The sequence below is a fragment of the Apodemus sylvaticus genome, chromosome 7 (genome assembly GCF_947179515.1).
Source record: "Apodemus sylvaticus chromosome 7, mApoSyl1.1, whole genome shotgun sequence".
In the NCBI taxonomy this organism is placed as follows: Eukaryota; Metazoa; Chordata; class Mammalia; order Rodentia; family Muridae; genus Apodemus; species Apodemus sylvaticus.
Window position 1 is genome coordinate 15,576,576 of NC_067478.1, and position 26,932 is coordinate 15,603,507.

At 46.4% G+C, this 26,932-nt stretch overlaps 2 protein-coding genes and 1 pseudogene across 3 annotated transcripts in view; 1 reads left to right on the top strand and 2 right to left on the bottom strand.

Moving 5' to 3' along the window:
- Gmppb (GDP-mannose pyrophosphorylase B) overlaps window positions 1-2,067 on the bottom strand; it is a 2,695-nt gene extending 628 nt beyond the window's left edge. The window contains exons 1-8 of one of the 2 annotated variants that reach the window (XM_052187310.1): window positions 1,701-2,067; window positions 1,504-1,584; window positions 1,368-1,416; window positions 1,077-1,219; window positions 715-873; window positions 528-606; window positions 324-451; window positions 58-240 (exon numbers count right to left, since the gene is read on the bottom strand). In XM_052187310.1, the coding sequence (XP_052043270.1) occupies window positions 58-240; window positions 324-451; window positions 528-606; window positions 715-873; window positions 1,077-1,219; window positions 1,368-1,416; window positions 1,504-1,584; window positions 1,701-1,829 (951 nt within the window). In that variant the 5' untranslated portion in view covers window positions 1,830-2,067. The remainder of the gene's footprint in view (window positions 1-57; window positions 241-323; window positions 452-527; window positions 607-714; window positions 874-1,076; window positions 1,220-1,367; window positions 1,417-1,503; window positions 1,585-1,700) is intronic. The other variant, XM_052187311.1, reaches the window with a different exon arrangement.
- Window positions 2,068-2,607: 540 nt separating this feature from the next.
- Ip6k1 (inositol hexakisphosphate kinase 1) overlaps window positions 2,608-26,932 on the bottom strand; it is a 44,144-nt gene continuing 19,819 nt past the window's right edge. Inside the window, exons 3-6 of the mRNA XM_052187309.1 lie at window positions 19,090-19,300; window positions 10,375-10,556; window positions 6,443-6,618; window positions 2,608-5,888 (exon numbers count right to left, since the gene is read on the bottom strand). Of these exons, the coding sequence (XP_052043269.1) occupies window positions 5,379-5,888; window positions 6,443-6,618; window positions 10,375-10,556; window positions 19,090-19,300 (1,079 nt within the window). The 3' untranslated portion in view covers window positions 2,608-5,378. The remainder of the gene's footprint in view (window positions 5,889-6,442; window positions 6,619-10,374; window positions 10,557-19,089; window positions 19,301-26,932) is intronic.
- On the top strand, window positions 21,021-22,079 carry LOC127689480 (60S ribosomal protein L32-like; annotated as a pseudogene).

The following is a 26,932-nucleotide window of genomic DNA, read 5'->3' on the forward strand; positions in this document are numbered from 1 at the left end:
TGTTAAGGGGGCACACATATTCCCCTGCTCCTGTGCCCACCCAGCTCCTAGACTTACCCATTGGCCCACACGGCAGCGCCAGCCCACGATGCATGACTCAAGCCAGGAATGGGAACGGATGTGTGCATCACGAAGCACTGTGCACCGCCGGATGCACACGCCATCCTCCACCACCACACCAGGACCCAGGCTTACATTGGGGCCAATGCTGCAGTTCTGACCAATACGGGCACTTGGGTCCTGAGAGTGTTGAGGAAAGCAAGAGTGGGTCATTTGTCTCCCAAATCTGAAAAGATTAGCGACAGGCTGGGCAAGGGCCTCACCACAAGTACATTCCCCACAATGCCAGGGCCTGAGTATAGTCTCTCTGGATGCTTCTGTCTCAGCGATTGCAGGAAGAGGCACATGCCGGTGAGGAAATCCTTGGGCTGGCCAATGTCCATCCAGAATCCTGTACAGAGAGATGAATCCGAGGGCTCTGCCTAGCCACAGACTGACCACCCCTCACCCTATGGCCTCTGCCTCACCCTGCAGCTCCATGGCATATAGCTGCCCCTCCTTGGCCATAACTGGGAATATCTCCTTCTCAATGGATGTAGGCTTCAGCTGTGGAAGTGGGCAGTTTGTGAGCAGGCCACATGGCAGAGGCCTACTCCACCCTAGCCAGCCCACCCGCCCGCCCGCCCACCCGCCCAGTAGTTCTCTCCTACACACCTGGATTCGCTGCAGCACAGCAGGGCTCAGGATATACATGCCTGCGTTGATTTTATTGGACACAAACACCTGGGGCTTCTCAACAAAACGGTGGATGCGGCCTGTGTCAGCCTCACATACCACCACACCATACTTGGAAGGCTCTTCCACCTTGGTTACCTGAATACAGAGGTGGAGGGTACCTTAGGCCTAGTCCAGTGTTTCTTTTACCCTTGACATATAGACCTATCCCACAGCTCAAAGGCTCTTCCCCAAAAACATTCTGCACAGCTTTGCAGCAAAACAGGGAGTTTCAGACTGGGGGTCAAGAAAGACTCCATATGAGGGTGGGGAAGTCAGAAAAGGAAGTCGTCTTCTCTTACCAAGATGGAGCCCTCTTGGCCATGGTGTCGATGAAACTGCACCATGGCTTGGAAGGGGAAATCACATATCACATCACTGTTGAGAACGAAGAAAGGGTCAGCAGTCTCAGACAGTAAGTCTCGGGCCAACGCCAGAGGTCCAGCTAGAGAAGGGGACAAGTCATATGTTACCACCTTGCTGGTGGCCTGGGTCCTTGAGTCCAGAACCCGGAAGCCCCACCCATCCACCCAGATTGGATAATACCTCTTTACTGACCCTAAACTTTGCCCAAGGGCCTTCCTTTTACTGACCTGTCCCCAAAGGCTCCTCTTCATGAGACATAGAGATTCGGATTCCAAGCTGGAAAGAAGAAGCCGTCTGGTTATGTTCTCGCTCCAACAGTAAGAGCCCCAGGGACCTGAAGGAAGGGCTAAGTCCGTGCCTCACCCTCTGCTCCTGTGCCTTCATTTCCTTCTCCAACATCTGTGACATGTAGCTCACTGCCAGGATCACATGGTCCACACCTGCCTGTCAGACACAATGAGGTGTGCTGACTGACTGGCTCGGTCACAAGGTATGACCGCCCCTGACCTCCCAGTCACTATCCAAACCCTCTTCCCGCCATAGCAGACCCACGAACTTACCGCGGCAAGCGCCTCCACTTGATGCAGCAAGATGGGCTTATTGCAGAAGTCCACCAATGGCTTCGGAGTGCTCAACGTCAGCGGCCGCAACCGTGTCCCATACCCACCCACCAAGATCAGTGCCTTCATGGCGTCTGCAGATGACAGAAGTGGATCTATCGGTCCAAAGTACTTACAGGCCTCCTGACAGACCCCTGACGCACACTCCCGCCGCCGTGTCCTGACCTGCACCCTTCACCAGCTAGACTGACCAACTCTGATGTCGCCTCGTCCCCCTGATCTACCTTGATGCGGGGTCTAGGGACAGCCAGAACACAAGAGAAGGAACTGGTTGAAGACCGGCTGGCTCAGAGTTCCGGCCGAAGGCGGCGCAGGCAGTGACGTAACAGGGGAGAGCCAATCGGCTGTCATCTACGTGGCAGGGCCGCCCGCAGCGGAACACCAGGCTTTAAGCTGCGGCACACTTAGCCAATTAGATTTCCAACGCGCTGGGCTGCCATGGGGACCCGGAGAACTCGCGAGTCAGATACCCATTGGCGGATCTAAAGGCGGAACTGATGAGGAGGCTTAGCTTCCTATCGGAACCCGGTCCGCCACGCGGCAGCCGCCATCCGCCCCGCCCCGCCGATGCCTCCTCCCTCCCCCCACCCCCAGTCACCACACCAGGTCAGCTCTGATGACTCCGCCCCTCAAAACTTGCTCTGACCCCCATATCCAACCGCTCCCGTGCCGTCTCCCCAGAGCCGCCTGCCAACTACGGCACTGTCCTGCTGCACCTGTCCGGACCCAGTTCAGCAGGGTCCCTCATCTGGAACCCGGGCAGATGGGAAGACGCCATCAAGACGCCTAGACTACCCGGGTCGGCCCAATTGGAGGCGAGGAAGTTTTCACATAGACGTGGACGGAGTTCCGTTTTTAGAGGCTTTATTTTGACGTATACGACTGGACACAAGCGGGCAGGTAGCGCTGGGTGTACAGAAAAGGGCCGGCTTGGGCCAAGCACGCCTCTCCACCACACAGAAGACCCGGGGAAACGGGAAACGCAAGCGTGCCTACGCGCCAGTGGAGCCATGTATGTATCCAGGCGCAGGTCTTAGGGTGTGTAGCTTCCAGGAAAGAGGAGCAGATAACAATTTCCAGAATTCGAAGTTTTACATTTCCTCCACAGAAGCAAAGGAACTTTCCCCAGGTTCTCCTTTTTCCTCATTAAAATGTAGTTTTTAAAATGAGCGCGCACACACACACAAAACCAACTTATACAGTTGTAAAGTTCAAAGCAGTTTGCATCTAGGGAACGTGCACGTGGCCAGATGTGAGCGAATGAGCAGCAGATACTGAGCGAGCCCAGGTGCCCCAGGAGAGAAACCCCACACCACTGCACAGGCCCACAGCTGGGAGGGGTGAGGTCCCAGGCAAGGGAGTTGCTCTACTGGTCCCTTCCTCTTTAAGCAGCACCCATGCCATTTCACTCCCATCTCCCGGGGATTGGTGTGGGCTTGGCCAGGGAAAGAGAGAGGGGTGATGTGAGCGCCCCAACCCATGATCCCGAGTTGCACTTTGGTCCCAAATTGAGATTGGGAAGGCAGGACCTGTCAGGTGAAGGACAGGGCTCTAGCCTGGGACAGGCAGAGAGCAGTAGAAAGTGTTGCCTCCACACCACCTATCAGATAACGGAGCTGGGCCTCCAGAGAGAAGTGCTGAAAGTGAGGCAGGCCAGCCTTGAAGCAGCAGCGAATCCCAGCCTTGCCGTGCCACAGTGGCAGGAGCAGTCTGAGTGCTTACAACCTCCCGTGCTACTTGAGAAGCAGCAGAATAGGGGCAGCACCTCCCAAAATCTGAATGTGGAAGTTCAGTACTTTCCTAGGAGGCCTCTGCAGGCCCCAAACTTCTCTCCTGACCTCTGTCCTGCCCGAGAAAAGGCGCCCACACTCAGGAACACTTGCTGCCTACATGGCTAAAGCAGCACTACTACTGGACAGAAGACAGTTGTTAGTAACCAGAAACGGCAAAGCCGTGCCTCCCGGGCCTAGGAATGGGAACCCGCCCGCCACCAGCACCCGGGCCAGAAGACTGACTTGGATACATCACAGAACCCTTTTCAGAGGCCACATCTCTAAGAACCTGGAAATTAGACCATTCGTTACCAGTTCTCTCAAAGGTTGGCAGGATTACTTTCAAATGCCAAGGTAGAGACATGCTAGAAGTGATAGACTTGGAGACTGTTACTCGCCTTGGCAATGCTGAGTGTGGTGTAACCTGTCAGACACCTGTCACCAGCAGCAAGGCTCTACCAGCAAAGGACTGGTAGCAAAATTAAAAGTAATAGGTCAGGCTCACCCCGAGCCTTCACTACCGACTGCTGCTGCTGCTGAAGGCTGTGCCCCAAGCCCACCAGAAGGCCACTGGGCCAGCAGGTAAACGCTGCTATGAATCACTTGGCACCAGGTCTGTGACTACCTGCTGAGGAAGGGCACAGGAGCAAAGACTCACCTCAGAAAGGGGACGAGAATACTCTGCGGGGGGAGCATGAAGAAATCAATATATACTAACCAACAAGGCTATACTCCAGAAAGCTCACCACAAAATAGGGGCTAGCAGGTGGACAAATGAACTTACTGACAAATCCCAGGATTAATCAGACAAAGCTCTCAGCAGACTCTGGGCACCTGTACCCAGGGCCCTCTGTCCCTAAAAGCAAACAAGTTTAAAGTTCTCCCTCCACGCCTAGAGCCTGGAGCACCACATATGGGCTGCTGCCTTGAGCTTGGCCTGGAGAAGACAAGACCCTGAGCGGACCACAGTCCTTGAGCCTGGGAAGAGCAGCCCATCCAAAGGCAGCACAGCTGCCCAAGCTAGAGGAAGGGATACCACCCAAAGCCCAAGAACTGCAAATACTGTCTGGGCCAGAGCCATTTAAGGCTCTGCAACCTCCTGGGACACTGACTCTCCTCAGCAAACAGAGCTGTGCCCATCTTAGTGGATAGAAGGATGTGAGGCCTCCTTAGGCCAGGGATCCCAGTGAAAGGCTGGCTGGGGTTGTGAAGAGAGGAACGGGGTTACATGCCAGTAGGTGCCTAGGGAGCCCAGGGCCTGCCCTCTGCTGGGAGTTGGCCTTAGCTCAGTTTCACAAATCTAGCCCCATGCCAAAATCAGACCCAAGGATGAGTCTATCTGTGCAGTTAGCCCTCTAATACCCTGAGGGCATCTGTTAAAGCACTGGCACAAAACTAGCAAGGACCTCAGGATGTGGGCACTTAGCCTTCCCCAGTTCTGGGAAATGAGTTCTGGGCATGGAGAGACCCTGTGCCAGCCGGGGCTTCACCTCACGATCAGCAGAGCCCCACAGCCACAGATCCCAAACGCCTCAGGCAAGGGAAACCAAAGTTCAAGGCATTCTCTTTGCTGTCAAGCCCACCGGGGCCACCTCTTCCTGAGTCAGCCTGGACACAGCAGTCACAGCCACAGAGCTAAGGAGCCTGGCTGAGAGGACAAATGTTCTGCCCTCTTCTACTTTATATATATGGATTTCCAGGCTACAGCTAAAAACATTTCTTTTAGTTTACACCAAAGAGAAATATAACCCTTTAAAAGCAAGTCTGTGTGTCCTCACAGCAAGTTCAGAGCAATGGTCCCTGCCTGTGGGTGGAGAGGAAGGGGTCCTAGGGCCCAGAGCTGGGCCTACTGGTTCTCATCCCGCATCTGCTCCATGATGCTGATAAGATTCTCCAAGCCAAACACATAGCCTCTGTCTGGCCCATCGTGAACAGTGGGGTCATCCCGGAAGCCCTTGAATGTGCTGTGTGCAAAGTCAATCATGCGGACATCCACCTTGGGCGGAGAAGAGGGGCCAGCCTCAAGACTGGTGTTGCTAGGGCTGGTGCTGGGGCCACAGGGTGGTGGCACCTCAGGGAGCCCCATGTCCACGTGCTTGAGACGTAGCTCAGAGCGGCACTCCTTGCCATCGTAGATGACAAGCAGGGAGCTGGAGTAGAAGCGGTACGAGGCCTGCCGCTCCAGCACAGCTTTGAGGCCCCGCAGTTTGCTCAGGATAGGCTCAAAAAGGTCACGTCGCAGGTCCAAGCCATTGTGCAGGTACTGATAGAGGGCATTGCGGAAGCCTTCGATGGAGAGTCCACGGCCATAGTACTTATTCCTGCAGAGATAATGACCTGTGTCCAGCTGGTACACCTGAAATCCCAGGAGACAAGACAAGGTTGAGAACCAAGAAGGTCTGATGGCCACAAAGTGCCCCCAAACAAAAAACAAACAACAACCCCCAACCAACCAAACAACCAAACCAGTCTGGAAGGCACTCTGACCAACCTGAGCTCTTCAGCTCCTCCTACTGGAGCAGGGAAGCCACATTCAGCCCAGGTTTTCCAGTCATGGAGCTGTGAAAGCCAACACCAGGCCTATTGCCATCACTTTAGAAACCTGCCTCCAAGCTAGACTCTAACTGGGAACACACTGCTGACAGACAAGTCGTACCTTCCCCACGTCAGGGGACCAGGCTCTCAGTGAGTCTGCGCATGGAGCTCAGCCAGAGTCAAGCGAGGAGAGCGGCCTCAGTGAACCACCTGCAAAACCACACTCAGCACCTGTAGGTGACTCACCTCGTACGAGGAGATCCTGGAACAGTGCAGGCAGGCAGGAGAGCACGGGGCTCAGGCAGGGATGGGCACAAGCTAACACATGCACTCACTCGGCAGCACCTGGGCTGGCTCTCAGCAGTGGCGACTCACCTGCATGCCACAGACCCTGACCCCCAGCGTGGCCGATGTGCTCTGCTCACACTTCCTCATCTGCCGGGCCGCCTTCTCAGCAGAAGCATCGTCCCCATGCTGCCGGGTACCCATCTTCAAGTCCAGTACACAGGGGAACTTGAAGTGGTGTACCACATTCTCAAGCAGGAGGAACTCTGGGCCAGAGTCAAGAAGAATGGCGACCATACTCAGCTCCACCCAGAAAAGCACAGTCAAAACCGTCCATAAAGGTGACATTCCGGTCCAGAGAAACTGTGCATGTCTCACCAATTCTTTTCTTTTGTTTTTGTTTTGTCTTCTTTTGAGACAAGAGTTTCTCTGTATAACTCTGGCTGTCCTGGAACTTGCTTTGTAGACCAGACTGAACTGGAACCTAAGAGATCTACCTATCTCTGTCTCCCAAGTACTAGGATTAAAGCATGCTCCACCACTGCTCCATCCCTCATAAGGTGTTTTTTTTTTTTTTGGTTTTTCGAGACAGGGTTTCTCTGTACAGCCCTGGCTGTCCTGGAACTCACTCTGTAGATCAGGCTGGCTTCGAACTCAGAAATCCGCCTGCCTCTGCCTCCCAGAGTGCTGGGATTACAGGTGTGCACCACCACCGCCCCTCACAAGTTCTTAAACAGCAGTTTCAAACTACTGACTTTAACACATTTTAAAATATCTATCCCATAAAATCTTAGAGTCAGGGGTTGGTGGCACATACCCTTTAATTCCAACATTCACCTTCACACAAGATAGGCAGGTACATCTCTGTAAGGTCTGAGGCTGGCCTCTTCTACATATAGTGAGTTCTAGGCTAGTTTAGAACTATAGATTCAAATCCTGTCTCCAAAATACAAAAATAAAGTTAAAAACTCAGGGCTGGGCACTGTGGCACACCTCTAACAGCAGCACTCTGGAGGCAGAGGCATGCAGACCCTGTGAGGTCAGCCTGGGCTAGGGTGAGAGCCTGCCTCTAGGAAAATGAGCAGAAGGAAACGGCCATTTACTTTCCCAGGCGTGCCCGCCAGGGGCAACAGCACACCTACACCCCAGCACACCTACACTCCCATGCAGCCATGGGCGCTGTCCACCTCCCTAAGCTGAAGCTCTACCCACTGAGTGCACACGTTCCATTTGCCCTTTCTATGCTTCAGGAAACCTCTACTTCCTGTGTCTAGAAATCTGTCTATTGGAAGCAGCTCATTTTACTGGACTTTTCCAGCATTAATCCTTTTATTTCAGGCTTAGTAAAATGCTTTCAAGATTCAGTCAAGTCATAAAATATATCACAATCTTATTCCTAGGGGCTGGAGAAGTGGCTGAGCAGTTTAGAACACTTGTTGCTTTTGGATTCAATTCCTGGATTCAACTGCTAGTGCCAACATGGTGGCTTACAACCATCTCTAATTCCAAGAGAACCTCTTCTGGACTCCACAGGCACCTGGCATGCATATGGTACGCATACACACCTACCTGCAAAACATTCCTATACATACAACTATAGTTAAAAAAAAATGGGGGGGGGAAGCCAGCTGGGGATGGCGGTGCACACCTTTGATCCTGGCACTTGAGAGGCAAAGGCGGCAGACTTCTGGGAGTTTGAAGTCAGCAAGGTCTACATAGTGAGCTCCAGGATAACCAGGGCTATGTAGAGAGGGAGAGGAAAAAAAAAGGAATTCCTTGTATAGCCTATGGTCTATATAATTTTACATAATATGTATACAAGATACCCACTGATCTGTGTTTTTTAAATTTGGAGTGTGCATGTTATGCTGTGTATGTGACGTGTATATACTAAACTTGCTGTAGTGAGTGTGTAGGCACACAGATGTGAAGGGCAGATGACAACGTCAGCTAGCTCTGTTTATCTCTGTCTCTGTCCTCTCAGTACTGTGGTTCCAGGCATAGCCGGGCTTTTTTGAGTTCTGCAGCTCTGAACTCAGGTCTTCAGGCTTGCACAGCAGGCACAATCCTGAGTCAGGTACCTCCACGGCCTTTATTTTGACAGCCTCATGATCCCAGGATAGTCTTCAACAGCCTGGAGAACACAAGGGTGACACTGAACTACTGGTTCCCATCTCCAGGGAGAGAGTGGAGACAATGGGCACACAGCACCACACCTAGTTTTATTATTGCTTTCTATGCGTTAGATCTACCATGCACACAACAGCCCAACAAATATTTGGTCACATCTCTGCCACCATTAGTAAGCCAAGGCCTTATTTAGTCCAGTAACTCACCCAGACCTAAGAAGACATCTTTGCAGTATTAGTACAAAAAAAAAAAAGAGGAAATCAACAGAAATTTTCAGGAAGTACTGAACTTAAAATCTATCCTGGAGAGAATAATTGTCCAGTGTCCAGCCACAAGTGGGACAGCTGTATCACTCCTTCTAAGGCTATGGGGACATTATGGAAGACAGGAAGGAGTGCTCACCACAGTCAGGCACACAACAGTGGTGGTGACTGATTTATGGCTTGCACAAGACCTGAACAACTGAGCATGCCCACATTCCAGCCTGGGAGAGGGACGGAGAGGGGAAGGGGAGAAGAAAGGGAGGGAGGGAGGGAGGGAGGGGCACATGCTGTGGCAGGATGAACTCAAAGCAGCTGTGGCTCCCTACGCCAAGACCTGCAGCAGGCCTGGTCCATCAGCATTCCAGCATGAAAGGGCCAGGGGCGGCGAGGCCTTACCCTCAGGAAGCTGAAAGGCTACTGTAGTTAAAGGCTGCTAGGGCAGGGGAGTCCTTTTTCTTCAGGGGTATGGGTGCCACTAAGTTACCATAATTTAGTATATGGCCCAAATCCACTAAAATGCCAGCACTCCCCTTAATTCACTAGGTTTTTGTTTGTTTGGCTTGGAGTTTTGTTTTTTTTTAATGAAAGTAGGAGGGGCACAGGTTCTGGTAGGAGCGGGGTAAGGGGACAGAAGGCTGGTATGAGCGCACACACATGAAACAATCAAAGAATAAAACCTCATTTTAAGGCCAGGCAATGATGGTGCACACTTTTGATCCAAGCAATAAATAGGGATGCAGAGGCAGGTGGATCTCTGAGTTCAAGGCCAGCCTGGTCTACAAAATGAGTTCCAGGACAGACAGGGTTACACACAGAGACCCTGTCTTGAAAAACCAAACCCCAAACCCAAACCTAAACCAATCAAAACAAAAACCATTAAAAAAAAATAATAATAATAACAATGAGGGCTGGAGAGATGGCTCAGAGGTTAAGAGCACTGACTGCTCTTCCAGGGGTCCTGAGTTCAATTCCCAGCAACCAAATGGTGGCTCACAACCATCTGTAATGGGATCTGATGCCCTCTTCTGGTGTGTCTGAAGACAGTGAAACTCATACATAAAATAAATAAATAAATCTTTAAAAATAAATAAATAATGATAAGGTCAGAGAAGGAATACAACCCAGGGTGTGGGAGCTTGCAATAGCACAATTATCTGTGCAAGGCCAGTCCTATCAACAAACATGTCATGGGGCTCATGGGCCCATCACTCCCCGAGCAGTCATACTTAGTCAATGGTAGAGAGGAGAGGAAGAGATCTTTTCCCTAGTGGGGTCAGGTACCCTTGTTCCTATAAATGACCCTGTGAGGCTGCCTGGACACACAGAGAAGCAGAGTGGGCTAGTCAGGAAAAGGAAAATTAGTAGGTGGGACACCACTAAAAGAGGAAGCAAGATGAATGTGATTTAAATACGTTATGTACATGTAGAAAAATCTCATAAAAAAACCTATTATCTCTAATATAGACCAATAAAAAAAGGCTTAGTCTTGAGACTACGGGGAGCGTCCAAGGGTAGGTAGAGCAAATGCTTGGGCATGGATGGGCCACAGATTCAGTCCTCAGACCAACACTACAGTAGGAACCAAACTGTCCTGCCATTTCAGGACTTCACATCAGCGGACAAGGATACTGTAGAGTTTCCGGTCCTTGGACTCAGAGCGCATACGGCTCAGCTGCTGCTTGTGGCAACGCAGGCTCCAGGGGTTGTAGCTGATCTTCTCGGAGCTCAGACCGCTGTTGCTGTCTAGCATCTGGAAAGGGACGTCTGAGTGGCTGTGAAGCTCTACCTTTGGACTCTTTGCCTCCTGGGAGCTAAAAAGGAAGAACACACACCACTAAGAGATCAGAGAAGTCACCTTTAGGGACACAGATAGAGAAGAATTAGACGAGCCTTGCCTGTCACCAGAACCTACTCACAGGTGGCAATGGTCCCAACTAAGCGTGAGTGAGCAGGACGAGCCTTGGGCCTTTCAAGTTCCTGAAAAACAACCTTGTCCAATTACAACAGATGATAACACTTCTCAGTTGTTAATGTCAGAGGAAAACACTCTGGGCTCTGGTAACCTGGGCAGGCGGGAAAGGTGCTTGCTGCACAAACCTGACAACCTGTGAGGTGGATCCCCAGATCTATACAGTGGAAGGAAAGAACTCCACAAATTGTCCTCCGACCTCTATAGACATACAAGGGGATACACACACACACACACACACACACACACACACACACACACTGCCCCCAACAAATACCCTAATAAATAGTACTTAATTTAAATAGTTTTTTAAAAAAAAAAGAGGTCAGGTGTACTGGTGCAGGCAAAGGCAGGTAGATCCCGGTGAGTTCAAGGCCATCCCTGATCTACATAATGGGGGTTCAAGGACAGTCAGGGTTATATAAAACCCTGTCTGAAAAATAAAACAATGACCCCTCTCCAAAAACAAACAAACAAACAAACAAAAGAAACAAAACACCACCACCAACAAAAAAAAAAGTAAAAGAAAACTAGGTACCGGCTTAGAGGTTACAAGTAGCTACTGAAAAAGACTGGGACTGGGTCCCAGCACCAACAGGATGGGTTGTACTACAAGCAACTATGACTGTTTATACTATGGCCAGGAAGATAAAATGCTGTATCTTTCACAGACATCTGAACTCAGGCACACAAACCCACACAAAGACATACATTTACACAAATAATTAAAAAATATAAAAATGTAAACAAGGGCTGGAGAGATGGCTCAGCGGTTAAGAGCACTGACAATTCTTCTGAAGGTCCTGAGTTCAAATCCCAGCATCCACATGGTGGCTCACAACCATCTGTAATGAGATCTAATGTTCTCTTCTGGAGTGTCTGAAGACAGCTACAGTGTACTTACATATTATAATAAATAAATCTTTAAAAAAATGTAAACAAATCTTTAAAAAAACAAAACAAAACAAAACAAAACAAAAAAAAAACCCCAACTAGGCCAAGTGCCATGTAGGGCACCCAGAGGCTGGTGCCCTTCCTTGCACACTGGTGATGTGAACGTAACTGACATGTGAACGTAACTGACTGTAAATGTACACTGCACCTTACAGGGCAGGTGCAGACTGTGCCAGTAGCCCCAGATGCTCAGCAGGCTAATGGGGCCAACCACTTAATCACAGCACGAGCAGCAGAGGAGAGGACTCCTATTTAAAAGCAAACCAGCAGCAGGAGACGGCGCAGTGCTAAAGCACTCACCACACAAGGGTAAGAACCAGTCTGGCATCCCAGAGCCCATGTCACACGTCTGAGTGTGGTGACTAGGCTGCAATTCCAACCTTCAGAATGCAAAGACAGATGTGATGGCTATTCTTGGTTGTCAACTTGACCGCATCTGGAATGAACTAGAACCCAAGCAGCTGGGTACACCTGTGATTGATTTTTCTTAAGTCATTTAAGTGGGAAGATCCACCTTTAATCGGGCCCAGATCGCCTGCTGGGAGTTGATGTAAAAGATGAAGAAAAAGGAAGCTTTTGCCTCTTTGCCTGATTGGCCTCACTCCATCCGACGAGTTTATTTCTTCACTGGCATTAGAGCCTACTTCTTCAGGATTCTGGCATATACTGAAGCCAGCTGACATATCGAATCTCCTGAACTGAAAAGTACTGGATTCTCCAACTACTGAACTACTAAACTAGCAGGACCACATCCAGTGAGCTACTCTAATATCTAATAAGTTGCCTTTATTACAGACATTCTATCAGTTCTGTTCCTCTAGGGAACCCTGAATGATACAAGGGAATGTGCAGAGCATGGAGCCTGGCCAAACGTGAGCTCTGCATTTGTCTGAAACTGCCTCAGTGAATAAGGTGCAAGAGTAATGTCAACTACTGACCTCCATAGGCATGTACACCCCAATATTTGCGTGTGCGCGCGTGCGCGCGCGCGCACACACACACACACACACACACACACACACACGGAGGGAGCCTGAAAAAAAAATCTCCAGTTAAAAGAGGATTACCCATATACACATATAGGCATATACTCAAAAGAACCATTCACAAGGGGCTAACACTGTAGTTGGTCAGTAGACTGCTTGCCTACCATGCTTGGGGTCCTGGGCTCATTCCCACTAGGCACAGTGGCACATGCCTGTAATCCTGACAGGAAATAAGAGGCAGAAGGATCAGAGGCTCATGGCTTCATAGTGAGGTCCAGATGAGCCTGGCAATATAACATTTCACAGTCCTAACTCCACGAAACCACCCCAACTATGAAGCATATATCCTAGAGATCGCAGAGCAAGTCTGTGCACACAGTAGAGGCAGAGTACTGCTTACATTTCAAATGTTACCTTCCTTCCCAGAAACCGGGTCTTTTCTCCAGCTGTGCAGGGATACACACCACCCAGCAGGCCTAGTGTGTGCTGGAGATGGCACCCTTCCTCTAAGCACTAAGCATTTGGGACACTTATGTGATGTTTTTCAAAAGAGCCGGGCAAAGACCTCACTTATCCTAAACTACACTACAGGTCAGCCCTCCCTCACTTCTGAAAAGCAGATGCAGATCCACCTTAGGAAACACTTGCCAAGTAAACTCAAACAAGTTTCAGGTCTGGATAGGCCCTGTAGTACTTGGCATTACTAGTCTTCTGCAGTCACAGTCCTGGCCCTGGTGAACAATCTCCATCTTTGCTATGACTCAGAATCTGTGCATAAGAGTATGGTCATTGTAAATTTAGAGCAGACCCTGATGTTAAATCTATATTCACTGGCCTTTTCATCAATGATTAATAAAGTAAACACTGTCATTTTGCAGAACAAAACAACTCCCACTCTAAAATTGCTAAGAGAATCATCAATGGTTAGCTACTGACTGGAATGTTCTGTGACCCATATGCCAGAGGGAGGCCCCACACCTGCTGGTCAAGAGGAAAGACCTTGTGGATAGTGGAGTTGAGGCGAAGGAAGTGCTTCTCAGAACACTCCACACCAAGACACACATCTTAACTAAAGTGTGTGTGTACAGCACTCTCCTTCTAACACAGTTGCAGACTTAGCCCAACAGGGAAAGAAAAACATTGACAACCATGAAGGTTTCCTTAATTAACATGAACAAGACCTCTTAAAGCTTAAGTGAAAAGAGCAGACTGCCCTAAGTCCTGAACAGAGCTCTGTAAGCTCCTGTGGGAGCATGAAGTGATCTGATGGCCAGGCTGAAGCTTGGTCCATACAAGTACAATATGCATGAGTTCACTCCCCAGTGAACTCTCCAGTCCTGAGTTCACTCCCCAGCACTACAAAAACTAGGTGTGACTGCAAATGCCTATAATCTAGGCAGGCACTGGAGGTGGGTCCAAGAAGAATAGAAATTCAAGATTCTACTACTTTGCAACCCTTCCCACAAGCAAAGTAGGAGGCTGCAATTTCTCCACATCCTTGCAAACATCTGTATCTATAACTTTCTATCTCTATCTATATATCTATCTCTCTATTGAGACAGTGACTTTTCAACAAGGGGTTGAAGTGGCTGGGGTTCACGGGTATGGCCTCCCTTGTATGTTTACCACAATCTGATGAATGAACAAAACAAAAGATGGTGTGTCGATGTGATAGGATGTTCAGCCATAGAAAGTAACATATGGCTGGGCATAGCGGCATGCAGTGACCCCCAGCATGCGAGAGGTAGAGACGGGAAATTACTGTATCATTCAGATTAGCCTGGTCTGCATATGAATTCTATGCTAGTCACCAGAGTACACTGTGAGATCTTGTCTCACAAACAACAAAACAGCAGAGACAACATGCTGACAGATAGATACACACATGCACTCACTCACTCACTCTCTCTCTCTGTCTTCTCTCTCTTTCGGGTTTCCTTCTTCCTTCCTTCCTTCCTTCCTTCCTTCCTTCCTCCCTTCCTTCCTTCCTTCCCTCCTTTCTTTCTTTCGGTTTTTTTGGATTTGTTTTTTTTCGAGACAGGGTTTCTCTGTATAGCCCTGGCTGTCCCGGAGCTCACTCTGTAGACCAGGCTGGCCTCAAACTCAGAAATCCACCTGCCTCTGCCTCCCAGAGTGCTGGGATTACAGGCGTGTGCCACCACTGCCTGGCTTAGATGTGAGAGTTAAAAGAAAGCTAAATAACCTATTGCCATGAATACAGGGCATTCCTGCTTCTAAAGGGCTGACAAGAGTTTCAGTTTCTCTTAACTGGGTTTATCCATACCCAGAAGACAATGTCACTGAGGTGGTAGAATACATAAGGGAGGCTATCAGTGGGAGTAACCCACAAATACCAGCCACCCACACGTTACCCCCCCACCCCACTGTTGAGAACCATATTCTTTAATCATGTGTCAGGATGAAAGGACTGAGCTCAGCTGACTCCCTGACAAGCTACAAAATGCCAGTTCAGGGGACTAGGCATAAGTTTCTGTTTCCCAGACTGAAAAAACTGGTTCAGGCAAGAACCACAGCCCACAGGCAGCCTGTCAGGAGCTGTCTGATCATCTGGCCTAAGCAAAGAATAGTTAATCAGCAACAGTTCTGGAAAGTCCCTAGGCCCCCAGTAATGGTTCTGGAAAGCCCCTAGACTCTAACCAATCCCAGAGTCATTTGTACCCTGGAGATAGAGCGAACCAATGAGGATAAAGATCACTCACCTACTACTCCCTGGAATTTCCCTTATCAGCTTTAAACTAAGCCTGTTCGCTCACTTCCAAGTTGCTGTTCTGATGAATCGTTGACCCCTGCATGCTGATAATTTATGCAGAATAAACCTTCTTTTCCTTTGCATACTATTTTGAGTCTAGGGTCTTCCTTCAGTGATTCTTGAACCATCAACATTTGGGGGCTCGTCCGGGATTGCTGCTGCCCCACCCCACCCCACCTTGTTTTGTTTTGTTTTTTAGGGAAGCAATTGGTTCTCCACCAATTGATGAGTTAAGGTGCCTCTGTGTGTCCTGTGTCTTTGTGTTTTTGTCTCTTGTCCTATCTTGCTCAGAGTTGTCTTCTGCTCTGATCAATGCAGGGTGATTTTTCTTGAGGCCATCTCCATCGACCTCCCAAGTGGCAGTGGGAGCTAAAGAACTCCAGCCAAACACAGGGTTTGGTGGATGCTAGTGGGTCACTCCTAATAGTTGGGGCCTGACACCAGGGAGAGACCACCATCAGATTCATTTGGTTTCTTTTTTGAACACCTATAGATATATTGTATGCTTTATGTGCTTGTGATTTATTTGTTTTCCATTATTACTTTGAGAGACACCATGGGACGGCCAGCCAGCTCCACTCCACTGAACCTAGTTCAATTACACTTCAAGGAATTCAAATACCTGACCAAAAAAATTCTAAGTTCAATTTTACGGTTGGAAAATGAACCATCTTTTGTAGGAACGAGTGGCCATCAGATCCACCACCCTTGGGGAATGATACAGTGCTATCTGTAAAACTCAAGTCTCTCCTCCATCTTTAACTCCTGCACTATGGAACATCTGGATTTGCAGAAATGGTAAAAAACTTCATCTCTAGTTGTTTACCCCTTGACTTATTTTTAACTCATTTCAAGGACTTTTAGAAAAAAGTGACTGAATCAAGGCAACAAAAACTGACAAGCTGGTGCTGCCCCTGGAGCCCTGCCTCCTGCCTCGTTCAAGATGGCAGTAAGCTAGGGGCTCTATGCGGGCTGCTCTTAAGGGACCAGCAGCTTCTCAGCCTCCCTGGTAAGTAACCTGATGGCTACAAAACATCTATGCCCGTGAGAATTGGATTCAACACGTAGCAAGGTGCTCCACCCTTAAAATTACAACTTAAAAATTGTCAGCCAGGCAGTGGTGGCGCAAACCTTTAATCCCAGCACTTGGGAGGCGGAGGCAGAGGCAGGTGGATTTCTGAGTTCTAGGCCAGCCTCGACTACAAGTGTAAGTTCCAGGACAGCCTGAGCAATACAGAAAAACCCTGTCTCGAAAAACAGAAACAAAAAACAAAAAAATTGTCTGTTTTAAATGTATAAATATATGTGGCCACTACATGTTTATTTCTGACCAGTCTTATATACGTTTACTATAATCTACATGTCTTAGTTATAAACTATTAATTTATAATTTATGATATATGGTTAATAATCTATAATATCAGTAACAGAAAGTTGGTTTAAAACAACTCAGGGTTAAAATCATCCTGAGCAACAACATATATTATGAGCTAACCAAGGTCTCTAAAAATACTTTTAAATTGGGATAATATTTTTTTATGCAATTCCTACCCTAAAAAAAAATTAACTTACAAAAATGAGATTTAAAAATGTTTCTTTAATGAGGTACTGAAGCTGCACCTACATGTGTTCATATATGGAAATTTTTCTTGTTGGCAGCCAAACTTTATGGCACAAAGTTATTACACTTGATGATCTTATAGACACAGAACTGCTTAAACTGTTACAAAGCTATGGGACATTTTAAATTTTGCTAGATGTTTATTAGCACGTCTTTGCTGATGCATGATGTGTACAATGAAGGAGGAAATTTTGTTGGACAACAGCAATCAAGTTACAAACTCATGGAGAAAAATAATTATAATAAAAAGGGTCCAGGGAATCCCTATTATAATAGCTATAGATCTAATGATAAAAATAATATGGTAACAGAAGATTTTCATTTTAAAAATACAGCTATTGATTAATGCAATGTAATGTCAATTAGATATATATTCTTGAAGTCTTATTTTTATCTCTTGTAGCTTTATCTTTTTATTATGTCAAAATATATTAGACTGGAAACTATGGCAATAATACCAGGATTAAAAATTTGAGAAATTTGTTAATTTAAAAACAGTTTGAGAGGTTTACAACATTAAAAAAGGGTAAGAACAGAGCCAGGCGGTGGTGGTGCATGCCTGTAATCCCAGCACTCTGGGAGGCAGAGGCAGGCATCCGGATTTCTGAGTTCGAGGCCAGCCTGGTCTACAGAGTGAGTTCTAGGACAGCCAGGGCTATACAGAGAAACCCTGTCTCAAAAAAAAAACAAAAATAAAAAAAATAAATAAAATAAAAAAAACAAAACAAAAACAAAGGGTAAGAACAGCCGGGCGGTGGTGGTACACACCTTTAATCCCAGCACTTGGGAGGCAGAGGCAGGCCAATCTCTGAGTTTGAGACCAGCCTGGTCTACAGAGTTCCAGGACAGCCAGGGCTGCACAGAGAAACCCTGTCTCGAAAAAAGGTAAGAACCACGCCCAGCCCATTCCCTTTGCCTGAGCTCTAGCTCAGTTGTCCTGCTCTAGCTTGCAGGCCCCTTCCAAAAGCAGCCTCCCTTCTTTCAGTCCAAGGCACAGATAAGAAGCTCCCTCAGCCAAGGTCAGAAAAGTATCAAGTCTCTTTATGAAATATGTTTATGAGCTAAAAAAAAAGCTTTATTTTGATACTGGAAGAACTTCAACTAAAAACTATGATCTTTAAGGCTCAAAGTTAATAGGATTTAGTCTCGTAAAATTACTATAATTAAAAAATAAAGTTGGGGGCTGAAGAGATGTCTCAGCTGTTAAGAGCACTGACTGCTCTTCCAAAGGTCCTGAGTTCAAATCCCAGCAACCACGTGGTGGCTCACAACCATCTGTAATGAGATCTGATGTTCTTTCTCTTCTGGGTGTCTGAAGACAACTACAGTGTACTTACATATAATAAATAAATAAACCTTTAAAAAAATAAAGTTGATAATCAGTAACCTTATAAATGATCATATCCTTTCGGGTTTTTTTTTGTTGTTTTTGTTTTTCGAGACAGGGTTTCTCTGTGTGGTCCTGGCTGTCCTGGAACTCACTCTGTAGACCAGGCTGGCCTCGAACTCAGAAATCCTCCTGCCTCTGCCTCCCAAATGCTAAGATTAAAGGCGTGCGCCACCACACTCAGCTGATCATATCCTTTAATATATTCAGAAATATATTAAAGTCATGCTAAGTACTGATTACAATTAACTATAAGATTAGAGCTTTATTTTCTTGTTTCATGTTTGCAAGGTATAGTTTGAAACATATTAACTGAGAACAGGTAAAGGTTGTTTAACTCAGATATGCTAGGTAGGCACTAGCCTTCATACCAGTCAGGGATCTGCTGAATATGACATTTAATATGACAGAGACTCCAAAATCCTAAAAAAAAGAAGAGACAACAACAACAAAGGATTCCACCTAGATTATGATACAGAAATCCTTAGAAACAAGAGCCAACCAATTAGGATAAAGGTCACCTACCTACTCCTCCCTCAAATTCCCCTAATTCCTTCAGTGATTCCTGGACCCTAACAAGAACTCCAACACTGTCCTGAATGTTGGTATCATTAGGATTCAATGTGTGCCATCAAGCTCTGTCCAATACCCTCTTACCTCTCAGAGGTCTCAAAGGACAGGCTGGCTTTCTCCTCCTTGTGGTCACTACCACTGCCAGACCGATGCAGGCTCCGGCGGGAGTGTTTGCGCCGAGGTTGCTCCCGCTCTGGTGTGTCATCTTGCTCTACAGTTTCACTCTCCACATAAGGGTAGGCTACCAAGTTGATGTAACCATCACTGTCTCCCTCAAAACAGACAGAAACCACGCCTGTTGGAGAAAAAAACAGCTGATTAACAAATATCAAAGTTGGTGGAGTGCATGCCTGTCCTGCTTTCTCACAGACGTGGACATCACCTGCCCTGACTCAACTGGGGATCCACTAAGAATTATGACCAGCAGACACCCATTTCCAAAAACAGACGACTGCATTCACTCTCAACCTACTGCTCACCTCTGATGAGGGTAAATCTGTAATTATTTTCTACATTTCCCTTTACCCTTCTGCTTTCAGTAACTCACCACTCACAAATATTCTCTAGGTGACATTGAAAACAGACAAAATGTAATGCTCTAGAGGGTAGGAGATGGCTCAGTGATCAAATGCACTTGCTGCTCTTGCAGAGTACTGAGGTTCAACTTCCAGAACCCAAATGCTGGCTCACAAATGTCTCCAACTCTGCCTCCAAGGATCAAATGTACTGTTCTGGCTCTATGGGCCACCAAAGATGCATGTGGTTCACAGACATACAACAAACACTCACACACATAAAGCAAAAATAAAATCCTTTTCAAAAAAATGGATACTTAAAAAATTAACCCTCTATCTACTCAACTGCTTGTGATCCTTAGAGCTGATTTCCTTCTGCCTGACTGTGTTACCTAAAGAAACAAACTAGCTGGGCAGTGGTGGTGCACGCCTGTAATCCCAGCAGAGGGAGGCAGAGGCAGGCGGATTTCTGAGTTCGAGGCCAGCCTGGTCTACAAACTGAGTTCCAGACTGCCAGGACTACATAGAGAAACCCTATCTCGGAAAACCAAAAAAAAAAGAAAGAAACAAACAAACTATCTCCAAGACAGTGCTCATATATAAAGTATTTTCTTCTCAGGGGCTGGAGAGATGGCTCAGCCCTTAAGAGTACTAACTGCTCTTCCAGAGGTCCTGAGTTCCCCAGCAACCACATGGTAGCTTCTGGTGTGTCTGAAGACAGCAACAGTATACTCGCATACATAAAATAAGTATTTTTTTTTCCTTCCCACACTGAGCACAGTGCTCTCTTAGTTTCCCACATAGACTTCTATTCTGAAGTCTCTAAGGTGAACTGCCTTCCTGAATTTCCCCACCATATCCCATGGAATAATTTGTTCTCTCCATTTTTTTTATTTTTATAAGACGGGGCCTTGGATAGACCAGGCTAAGCTTCAAACTCACTATGACATAGATGACCTTAAACTGACCTCACTTCCCAGTGTTAGGGTTACAGGTGTGTGTGGCCATGCCTGTTGTCTGTTTTTTTCCTTTTTCACCTGGTACTTTTTTAAAGTCTCATTATGTAACCCTGGCCTCTTCCAAATCACAGATCAGAGATCCACCTGTTTCTGCATGGAAAGTGTTAAAGGCACTACCACGACTGGCTTCCACTTTTACTTACACCATTATAGACAGACACACAGACACACATTTTTTCCTTGTAGCTCTGGCTGTCCTAGAATTCACTCTAGATCAGGCTTGTATTGAACCCATAGAGCTCTGCCTGCCTCTGCCTCTTAGTGATGGGATCACATCTGTGCACCACCATGCCTGGCTTCTCCTTTAATATGTAAGTGTGTTGCTCACATGTATGCAAGTGTATCACACAAAGCTAAAAAAGGTATCCTATCTTCTAGAACTGGAGCGACAGGTGATTGTGACTCTCCGCATGAGTGTTGGAAACACACCTGGGTCCTTAAGAATAAGAAGTACTCTTCCTTCTTCCTCGGTGCTGCCTACAAGGTGGCTGCCATCTGTTTTGTGGCATCATGGCTGCCCTCTGGCCTCTGGTGAAGTCCAAGATTGTCAAAAAGAGGACCAAGAAGTTCAACCCGCACCAGGCAGACTGATATGTGAAAATTAAGCGAAACTGGCAGAAACAAACCCAGAGGCATTGACAACAGGGTGCAGAGAAGAGTTGAGGGCCAGATTCTGATGCCCAGCATTGGTTATGGGAGCAACAAGAAACCCAAGCACATGCTGCCCAGCGGCTTCCAGAAGTTTCTGGTCCACGACGTCAAGGAGCTGGAAGTGCTGCTGATGTGTGACAAATCTTACTGTGCTGAGATTGCTCACAATGTGTCCTCTAAGAACCGAAAAACCATCGTAGAAAGAGCAGCACAGCTGGCCATCAGAGTCACCAATCCCAACACCAGGCTACGCAGTGAAGAACACGAACAGATCGCTTGTGTGCATGCTTCGTGTTTTGATAAAATCACAAAAACTGCCCCCCCCAAAGGTATTCTTAAAGGTGGGCAGCCCATGCCTTTAATCCCAGCACTTAGGAGGCAGAGGCAGCCTGAGTCTGAGTTTGAGGCTAGCCTGGTCTACAGAGTGAGTTCTAGGACAGCCAGGGCTACACAGAGAAACCCTGTCTCAAAAAAGTATTCTTAACTGCTGAGCAATCTCTCCAACTCATGTTGTATGTATTTGTCAACCAGATTAATTTCTTCCAGATCAAGAAACAGAAATAACTCAGAAACAACACAATAAAACAGAAACAATACTCAGAAATCTAATCAAAAAGGTTTCTTAAAAACAAGAAACAACAATGAAAGTATCCTGGAACTTGCATATGCCACCCTGTGTCCATCAACAACACCTCTACACTTCCCATTTTGGTGTACATGAGCCCCCCTTCTGCAGGGAGTGGCTGAGGCACTCTGTCCTCTGCACTTGTTTCCTTCTGGGTCCTGTCAGAAGAAAAATCCTTCAAACTCACACCTCCAAGGGGTTCACACGCACAACCAGTCCATGAGCATGGCTTTCTCTCAGCAAGCCCTCACCAAGGCCTTTTGACCTTGTTTAAGATTGACCACCCTCCTGGTCACAGTCTCCCTCACACTCTACTTGACTGTCCCCAGAACTGTCATATTCTTCCAGAAAAGAGCCACTGTTTCTATTAGCCTCTTTTTCCCATCTTGATTCAGTCTTTGTATGTCCAGAATACATTCCTTTTGTTCAAATAATAGTTCAGCTGAAAGAGTTGTATTGTTCATTGGAAAAATAATTTTACTTTTTTCTTTGCAACTCAGCTGTATCTATCTGCACAGGCTGGGACTCCTAGTTAAATGAGGCCTCAGACAACCTTGGCTCAGTCTGTGATATTGAGGGAGGCAGTGTCTCACTACCACATAAGAGGCGACCACAGGCGCCTCCACGATGGGGAAGACACTTCCTTCCATATCTATCATTAGCTTTTGCTTTTGCCAAGTAAGCATGCAAAAGCAACTACAGATTTTAAGAAGTACTGTGAAGAAATTAGGTGGGGTTCTGTATCACAAATGCTAACGTTTCCAGAGCAGAGCATCTAACACAGGATGGTCAGGCAGTGCCTGGGGCTGGGGGCTGCAGACTGAGGAGCTGTGGACAGGGCTCCAAGGACAAAGACAAGCGGAGGCTAAAATAAACCAAACACTGTACAAGCTGGAGCCGGGGACTCCAAAAACTGCCTCTTTTTTACAAATTAAAATATAAAGAGTCTGGGAATATAGATACATTGGTAGAATATATTTCCTAGCATTCTTAAAAAACAAACAAAGGAATAGGAATATAATTCAGTGGTAGAATGCTTGCCTAGCCCACTCAATTCCTAGGTTCAATCCCTAATACTGTAAAAGAAAAAAAAGTATATACAGAATTCTGTACATACTCAACTATGTACAGAACTGAGCAGTAGGACTCAGGTCCTTGTCTACAACATTACTCACGAGATCCAAAAGGTGGAGTAATATGAATGTAACTAATCTGCCGTGTTTTAATTTTATTTTTTATTGTTTTGTTTTTTGTTTTTTGTTTTGTTTTTTTTTTTTTGAGACAGAATTTCTGTGTGGCCCTGGCTGTACTGGGACTTACTCTGTACACCAGACTGGCTTCAAATTCAGAGATTCACCTGCCTCTAACTCTCAAGTGCTGGGATTAAAGGCGTGCAGCACCATGCCCAGTCATTTTTTAAAATTTTATTTCATGTATATATATGCATTTGTGCCTGAGTGCATGTCTATTTACCACACGTATGCAGTATCCACAGAGGCCAGAAGAGGGTGTCAGATTTTCTGAAACTGGAGTCACAGATGACTGTAGCCTCCAGCTGTAGCCTCCATGTAGGTGCTGGGAATTGGACCTGGGCCCTCTAAAAGCAGCAATCAGAAGGATAGAAAGAGCCAGGGGTTAAGGACATCAGGTGAAAACCTGGGCCCAGAGTGGCTCACAGAGACTGAACCACCAACCAAAGAGCACACATGGGATGGACCTAGGCCGCCCTACACATATGTAACAGATGTGCAGATTGGTCTCCCCGTGAGAACCCTAACTGAAGCAGGGGCTAACTCTGACTCTGTTGCCTGCCTTTGGATTCCTTTCTGCCTAACTGGGCTGCCTTGTCTAGGTTTAATAGAAGATGCACCTAGTCATACTGAACTTGATATGCCAAGGTGGACTGAGATCAATGGGAAGCCGCCTCTTCTCCAAGGAGAAAGGAAAAGGGTCATGGGGGAAGGGGAGGTAAGCAGGAGGGTAAGCTATTAACGGAATGTAAGTAAATTAGTAAATTTAATAATAATCATAATCATAATAAAGAGCAACGAGCACTCTTAACCACCAAGCCATCTCTCCAGCCCTCATTAAAATTTTCTTAACAGGCCTGTGAGATGGTCAGGCAGGTGAAGACGTCCACTGCCAGGTCTAAAGGCATGAACTCAACCCACAGTCTACGTGGTGGCAGGAGAAACAACTCGTGAAAGCTGTCCTCTGTCTTCTCTATGAATGCCATGGTATAAGAATACCTGCAAACATACAAATAATACAGATAAACCTTTTCTTTTTATGGTTTGTTTTATTTGTGGTGCTGGAGTCAAACCTAGGACCTTACTTGGGTCAGGCAAGCACTCCACCACTGAGCCCCAGCTCCCAGAAGGAAATCAAACACATGCTATGAAATAGATGGACTTTAAAAACATGCTAAGTGAAATTAGCCAGATACAAATTGAGGAAAATGTATAGTTTCATTTATGTGGACTATCTACACTATTTGTGAATGAAAGAAGTTTTCAAGACACACAGAACGCACAGGGAGGCTTTTATTTAGTATGCTCACAGTACTTATTTCACAATGAACAGTAGTTATAGCCACACAACTATGTCAGTGTACCTAATGCTATTAAATTATACAACAAAATTATACAACAAAACTTTATATATTTTTCCATAATAATTTTTCAGACTTAGAATCAAAGTCAGGGGATGGCTCAGAGGTTAAGAGCACTGGCTGCTCTTCCAGAAGTCCTGAGTTTAATTCCTAGCAACCACATGGTGGCTCACAACCATCTGTAATGAGATCTGGTGCTCTCTTCTAGCAGGCAGATACACATGCAGACTGAATGCTGAATACATAACAAATAAATAAATAAAAAATCAAAGTCAACTCTTACTTAGATTGCTAAATGGAAAATTCCCTAAGTAAAAAAATGTTACAATGACTAAAATTGTAACTAATTTTTTAAAAAAACATTTAAAGCCTTACTAATTTTTATGTATATGAGAACATTTTGACTATATATTTAAGTACACCCCACAAGTGAGTGGAACTGGAGTTGCAGACAGTTGTGAGCTGTCATGTGGGTGCTGGGAACCAAACTTGGGTCTCTGCAACAACAGCATATGCTCTTATCCACGGAGTCATTTCTCCAGCCTGGTTCTATACAATTTTACAAGGACTGGAGAGATGGCTCAGCAATTAATAGTGCTTACTATATAATCAGGAGGATCAGAGTTCAGATGTCAGCACCAACATAAGAGGCCTGGTATCCCACAAACACCTGTCAGTTCAGAGGAATTTAATGTTCCCTTCTGGTATGCATATATATTTACTTTCACTCACACACACACACACACACACACACACACACACGCACACACGCAAATAAATAAATTCTTAAGTTAAAACAAGCATAAACTAAAAAAAAAAAAAAAATTAAGCAAGTAGACCTCTGCCTGGACTACATAGTTGAGATCTTATCTCAAATGAATAAACAGCTCTTACATTGGGCAGTTATAAAAATATATATGGGGCAAGAGAGATGGCTTAGCAGTTAAAAGCACTTGCTGCTCTTGCAAAAGACTATGGTTTTGTTTCCTGCACCCACAATGGCAGAGTATAACACATCTGTAATTCCAAGAGATCTGATGCCTACTTCTGACCTCTGCATGCATGTGGTACACACAGATATGCAGCAAAACACTCACAGACAGAGCTGGAGAGATACGTTGGTAGTTAAGAGCACTAGCTGGCCGGCAGTGGTGGCGCATGCCTGTAATCCCAGCACTCTGGGAGGCAGAGGCAGGCGGATTTCTGAGTTCGAGGCCAGCCTGGTCTACAGAGTGAGTTCCAGGACAGCCAGGGCTATAGAGAAACCCTGTCTCGAAAAAACCAAGTCCAAAAAAAAAAAGAGCACTAGCTGTTCTTCTAGAAGACCAAGATTCAATTCTCAACACCCATATAGCAGCTCACATCCATCTATATCACCAGTCCCAAGGGATGCAACACCCTCTTCTGACCTCTGCAGGCACCAGGCACACATGTACTACACAGACACACAAGTAAGCAAAACACCAATACACATAAAATAACTAATTTTAAAAATAGTTGAATAGGCCTACGGTAGTGATTAGTGAGTCCCACCTTTAATCTTAGCACTCAGGAGGCAGAGGCAGGTAAACTGTGAGTTAAAGGTCTACAGAGTGAGTTCCAGGACAGTCAGGGATACACAATAGAAACTTTGAGTGGTAGAGCCCAGCATGGTAGCACACGCCTTTAATCCCAACACTTGGGAGGCAGAGGCAGGCGGATTTCTGAGTTCAAGGCCAGCCTGGTCTACAGTTCTAGGACAGCCAGGGCTATACAGAGAAACCCTGTCTCAAAAAAAACAAAAAAACAAAAACAAAAACAAACAAACAAAAAGAGTGGTGGAGAGGCTGGAGATATATGGCTTGGTGGTTAAGGGCACTGACTGTTCTTCCAGAGGTCCTAAGTTCAAATCCCAGCAACCACATGGTGGCTCACAACCATCTGTAATGGGATCTGATGCTCTCTTCTGGTATGTCTGAAGATAGCTACAGTGTACTCACATACAAACAAACATATATATATACATAGTAATTAATAGTACATACAGAGTGCAAAGAACAGATGCTAATCTAGCATGATTCCAAGACACCTGCAAGATTCTTTCTGTTCTATAAAGCCAGCTCTTGTCTTAAAACTGTTTCAAACATTTAATACATCAGGGCTCCTGAATATTCCATAAATCCCCTTCTCCAGCACACACAAACATGCACCACTATCTGCTTGCCAGCTGTTCAACCACCTTAAAACCTGGAAAGCACCCCTTTATCCTTAGGGATTAAAGAATTGTCCCCTTCTCTGCTAGACCTGTGTCACAAACAAGGGATTCCTTGACAACAGTCTTTTCTCTACCAATGGGTCTTCCTGCTGTCATTTTTCTCAGCTTTTCACGATCTAAAAACATTTCTGATAATTTCAGCTTCTAATTTTACCTAACAAACTGAGATAATAAAGAACCACAACCACATCATAGGGCAAACACCACAGGACAACTGAGCCAAGACCTGTCAGTCAAAGGTTGCTAGTCTCA